This window comes from Echinops telfairi, unplaced genomic scaffold (assembly GCF_000313985.2).
Source record: "Echinops telfairi isolate 266 unplaced genomic scaffold, ASM31398v2 ScPeMD7_7416;HRSCAF=8454, whole genome shotgun sequence".
Classification (NCBI taxonomy): Eukaryota; Metazoa; Chordata; class Mammalia; order Afrosoricida; family Tenrecidae; genus Echinops; species Echinops telfairi.
Genome location: NW_022111316.1, coordinates 167,801 through 173,548, shown reverse-complemented (window position 1 = coordinate 173,548; position 5,748 = coordinate 167,801). Strand labels below are relative to the sequence as shown.

Here is a 5,748-nt window from a genome sequence, read left to right as displayed (position 1 = left end):
GACGAGGGCAATGAATGTACAAATGTGCTTTACACAATTGATGTATGTATGGATTGTGATAAGAGTCATATGAGCCCCTAATAAAACGATTAAAAAAAGGCGGGTGGGGAAAGAGTATGAGGTGCCTAGTGAGGTGCAGCCAGGGGACCTAAAAGTGGTGACTCAAGCTGAACTCAGGGACAGTTCTGGGGACAGAGGGACTGGCTCAGGAAAGGGCCAGGCGAGTGTGTGTACCCCACGTGTGTGTCCACTACTCTGACACTGTGGCTTTGAAATAGCCAGGCAGGATGGACCTCTTGGAGACGGGGTATGGAAATGGCAGGGACCTGGATTGGGGGTACAGAACAGGACCCCAGGGAGTCCTGCCTAGTATTTTCAGAGCCTCACCTGTCTTCCCTCCACCACCACCCTCCACCCAAGGTGGCTGAGCAGCTCATCAATCCATTTGGCGAAGATGATGATGACTTTGAGACCAATTGGATTGTTGACAGGAGCTTTCAGGTATGGGAGGGGGGAGGCTGTGTCTTGGATCCATCCCCAGAATGGACCTAGGGAGGGGACTCCACACAATGAGCCCTCCCCTGCCCCCACTGGCCTTCCACTCACATGATCCTCACCCCATCTTTGGGGGCTGCAGGTGGGCATCTGCCTGCCCATCTCACAGCCAGGGAAAACGAGGCCCAGTGTCTTTGGCCAGGCCCGGGTCCTGCTGGACTGACCTCTCAGTTGAACTTCTGCTTCTGTCCCTGGTGACCAGGTGTCCCTGTTGGCCGTGGATGAGATGCATCAGAACCTGCCGCCGCTGGAGCGGGACATGTACTGGAACGAGCGGGATCCACATCCCCCGTACACGGCCGCTTCCGCCCAGTCCCGACGACCCTCCTTCTTTGGGTCCACCTACACTATCAGGTGGGCAGAGTGGTGGGACCTCTGGGGCAGGTAGAAAAGCCTTCTTGGGCAGGGCTCTGTCTCAAGACTCAGGCCAACACGCAAGCATATTCTTCAGCTTGTGCCTGAGAGGGGCCGGGCGCTGGCCTGAGCCCTTTTGAGCCAGGAACTCTTTTCCCCTCCCAATCACCCTGGCTGGTTTCCAGAGAGGTTTCCGAAAGGTTAAGGAAGTTGCCAGCCCAACACCATATAGCTTACAAGAGGTTCACGTGAGCTAGCTATGCCTCATACCACCTGCCTTACTGCCTAACCCGTGCAGCATACAGACACACACACACACACACACACACACACACACTCAACCAACTGAGGAATTAACTGCCACCTCCTTCCTCACAGAGTGGCTAGTGGGTTCATACTGCCAAGTTTTCAATTCGCAGCTGAGAACCCTAACTGCTGCACCCCTGTGTTTACGGGAAGGCCTATTAGGGACTGCCACTTTAAACCTCCCTTTCCAAAGTTGGAAACTGAGGCCCAGGGAGGGAAGGTTCTTGCTCCAGGTCAGGTGTCTCAAGCGTCTGAGATGGAAGAGCCAATCCTATGCCTCACAATAACTTAAACAGCATTAAGAGAGCCACGGGCATATTTTTGTAAACGAGTGAAATCATCCCGATCTGAATAGCACCCTTGAAAGGTTTTCCGTTTCACTTCAGAGATGCACACACGGCTCAGAGCCGCAGTTTGCCAACCCTGGGCTAGGACAGCCAGTGATCGGGGCTGCGTCGGGGATTGCAGGCCCTGGTTGATGCATCTGAATTGTGTTGGCAACGAATATTGAAAATACCATGGATTGCCAGGACAAAGCAAGTGAGGAGGGTGAGACATTCACGGACTTTGGACACATTATCAGGGACAGTGGGTGTCAGCGTAAACCAATCTCTGACAACTGAGGGGTCCATAGGTGACAGTGTACCGCTACAATAGATACAGATCATAGTAAAGTTAGAGAGAGTAGGAGAAAAGATAAAGTAAAGGCGTCAGACATGTTCTATGGTCGAATGCTTACCTCTAGGACCCATGAGCTCAGAAGCCAGGTCTGCAGAGAGAGGGAGGAGCATATATGTCTAACCAAGGCTTATATATACCTAGGGGGGGTATAAGCCCCCCTGATTACAGGTAAACACATACGTAACAGGAATGGGTAGTACCATAGGTAATACAAGCCATGGAGGGAGGGGGTGTAAACGATCTAAGGCAGCGGTTCTAAACCTGTGGGCATGAACCCTTTGGGGGATGAATGACCCTTTCACAGGGGTTGTCCGATTCATAACAGTAGCAAAATTACAGTTATGAAGTAGCAGCGAAAGTAATTTTATGGTTGGGGGAGGGTGTTAGTCTGGGTAGATTAGAGAAAAAAATCCATGTACACACATATGTGTATAAGAAAGAGATTTATATACAAGAGCAATTGAACATTGAGAAAGCATCCCAGCCCAGGCCAGATCAAGTCCATAAGTCGGCTATTAGCCCATATGTCCAATCCCAATCTATAAAGTCCTCTTCAGACTCACAAAACACATGCAAGGATGCCGAGTATAGAAGATCACGGGCCAGTGGGTAGAAATGTCCTTGGATCCAGTGTCATTGGAAACAGCTCAGCGCTGGCAGGGGTCTCTGCATCAGGGTGGGCCCATGTGTCTTGCCAGCTGCTATGTCTCCCAGGGTGTGAGCAGAGAGTCTCCCACCTCCAAGGAGGAAGTACCGGATTCCCCAGAATTCTCAGGAGAAGGCCATGCCCACACAGAGGCCTCATTGGCTATGATCTGATTAACAAGCTAGACTCCACCCCTTCACTCTTAATCCTCAAATTGACAAATGATTATACAGTGAACCCTCGCCACTTTGCGCTTCGACTTCCGCGGCTTCACTCTATCACGGTTTTTGCGTAACAGCGCATGCTCTGTCATTACAGCCACTGATTGGCTCATACTGTACACGCTTCTGTCTGCATCGCTACGTATCGGAGCTACGTATCAGATGCATTTTTGCTTTTGTACAGTGTACTGTAACTGTTTGCGAGTGTAATGGTGACTAAAGGGTGTTTTTTCATGTCCTCTATGCTCTAACTACGAAAATATTTGATTTACAAATAAGGAATCCTACTTCGCGGAATTTCATTTATCACGGTAGGGTCTAGAACTGATGAACCGCGATAAACGAGGGTTCACTGTATATCTACCACAGGGGGTCACCACAACAAAGGGTGGCGGCATCAGGAAGGTTGAGAACCACTGATCTAAGGGGTGTACATGCAACAGGAAGGGGAGGGACTAGGGGTACACATGTGACAGGGTGGGCAGATCCTAGATTCAAGATGGCAGCCTCACCTTCGTTAATTCCTTGAGTTGGCTTGACCTTGTCTCTGGGCTCTCCTTCAGGGAAATAATCCACTATCCTTATCAGCAGGGGGTAGGCCCCACCTAGGGTGGGACAGACAAGAGTGTGATTGCTCTAAATGGCTGATGCCCGGAGGGAGAAAACGTCAGCGTAGCTGACCACCCACCACGAGCTAGCAAGCAGCATCCTAGGTTTGGCATAGATTTGGGGTACGACCTGGGGAAAACCCTTTTGCACCCCACAGATGGGTCCTTGGAAAAGGCCATCCTGCTTGGGGAAGTAGAGGGGCAAGACAAGAGGAAGACCCTCGACAAGATGGGTGGACACGGGGGGGCTGGAAGCCATCCTCTGTCCAGCAGAAGGAAACACTGCCCAGCCTGCGCCACCCTCACCATCGCTGCTGTGTTTTGAGCCCGTGGCTGCAGCCACTGTCTCAGTCTGCCTCGTCCGGGGGTCTTTCTTGTTGTTGCTCGGCCCCTCTACTTTACCGTGCACGGCGTCCTTCTGCGGGGACTAGTCCCGCCTGAAAACAAACAGCCAACAAACCCACACTCTGCCATCGAGTCGGTGCTGACTCATCATGACCCCCCCCCCCCACTGTGTGGTTCCGGGACCTTGGGAGCTGCTGGTGGTTTTGAACTGCCAACCGTGGGGAGTGCAACCACACTACCAGCAGGGCTCCTCGTCTCTCCGGATAGCAAAACTGTAGCATTCTGGCTGTACTTCTCCAAGAGGGATTGTTCTGTCGTGTGCTGATCTGGCGCTGCACGGCACTTTCCCCATCCTTGGGCAGTACGGTCATGCATAGGCTAAGGTGACCAGACGTCCCGCTTTTGGTGGGACAGTCCCAATTTTTAACAATTTTTCCCGCGTCAAGTGTGGCGTTTTAAAAACATCCCGATTGTTGGAAAGAATGCATGACAAGCTAGGGTATACGGTCTTCGGCTGCCATGTGGCTATTTTGCCAGGATATGAGTTTTATCAATGGTGTCCTGCTTTACCGATGTTAAAATCTGGTCACCTTAGCATAGGCTTCAATGCATTTGAATGAATGCTGGAGCAAGGGATCGCACTCGGAGTGGAGGGCACCGTTGGCTTTGAGGATAGAGCGTTTCGACGGGGGTGGGGTGGGGTGGGGGAGGTGGGGGTCGGGCAGGTCATGCTCTGGGACAGGGTGCTTCCTCACGCAGAGTGAAAAGCCTTGGGTTCCCCAAAGCTTGCTACCAGGCAGCCATCTCCCTTCCTTGCCAACCTCGCTCACTGGCTGGGACCATCACTCCCTGGCCTTGCCTGCCTGGACTCTCTCGGCCCCTCGCCCGAGCTGCTCTGGAAGGAACCGGTGAGGAAGAGGAAGCCCATTGGTGTCAGGCTTTGGATGAAATCATGGCCAGGAGGGGCCTTGGCAGTGGGGAGCTGGGCCTGAGGAGGGCTGGTGTAGCCCAAGGGAGAGCGGGAAGGGGGAAGGCTGCGTGGGGCCTGGCAGGGGCCAGAGGAGAGAGGACGGAAGGAAGGGAAAAGGGAGGTCAGGCCTAGCTCCTTTGGCAGGCAGTGAGCCCTTGCTCTCCCTCTCCTCGCCAGCATGGAGAAAGAGGACATGGAGTTCCAGCCAAGTAAGAGTGAGGATGATGAAGAGAGCAGCGGGCACCCAGGCATCATTGACCGCTTCCTGGGGCTGCAGTCCCACGAACACCCCCACAGGACAAACTCGAAGACCCGACTGCTCACACCTCATGGGAAGGAGTCCTTCCCCCACAAGAAGGGCTATGTGAAGCCCCAGTTCAAGGACCACAAGGGGGGTCCCGTGTACCTAGGAGGCCAGCGGTCCTACAGGGACCCGGAGGATGGCAAGGCCTGGAGAATGAGGATGGAGCCCTCCCGGCCGAGCCTCGTGAATGAAAGGTCGGGATACCACAGCGCTCCCGAGACGCCCCTTAACCACACCCCCATGGTCTTCCCACCAGCACCGACACGGAAGCCCGGCAGCCTCACTGACCTGGGCGCTGCAAGCCGGGGCCAGAGCCTGGGCGCTGCAAGCCAGGGGTCCAACAGCAGCTTGCAAACGCTCCGGAAGGAGCACCCAGAACTGGACTCTGGGCGGAGGAAAGCTGTGGAGTTCAACCTGCCAGACATGCTGAAGTCTTCTGAGTACCATGTCAGTGGCATGCCTGGCCGGCACCCGGGGAAGAGCTACTGGGACTTAGAGAGCAGGTCTGTCCTGGGGTCTCCATCCTCCCCCAGTTCCCACACCAAATAGCTGGACTTATTATACCCAGCGCCCCCGGAGGGGGGAGGGGGGCTCTAAAAACACTTTGGGGATCTTTGTTCATCTCACCAAGAACCTGGGGAGAAAGACCAGCTTGGGACCAGGAAGTAGCAGTGATCAGAAAACTCCGTCCCTCTGGGTTTCCAAGACTGTAGCTCTACAGGAGCAGAAAGCCTTGTCATTTTCCCTGGGAGCAGCTG

General features: G+C 53.8%; 1 protein-coding gene across 1 annotated transcript in view; it reads left to right on the top strand.

Moving 5' to 3' along the window:
• The window catches only part of BEST1 (bestrophin 1), a 13,253-nt gene extending 7,714 nt beyond the window's left edge, over window positions 1-5,539 (top strand). Inside the window, exons 7-9 of the mRNA XM_004715053.1 lie at window positions 421-501; window positions 758-909; window positions 4,864-5,539. Coding sequence (XP_004715110.1) covers window positions 421-501; window positions 758-909; window positions 4,864-5,539 — 909 coding nt within the window. The remainder of the gene's footprint in view (window positions 1-420; window positions 502-757; window positions 910-4,863) is intronic.
• The last annotated feature ends 209 nt before the right edge of the window (window positions 5,540-5,748 follow it).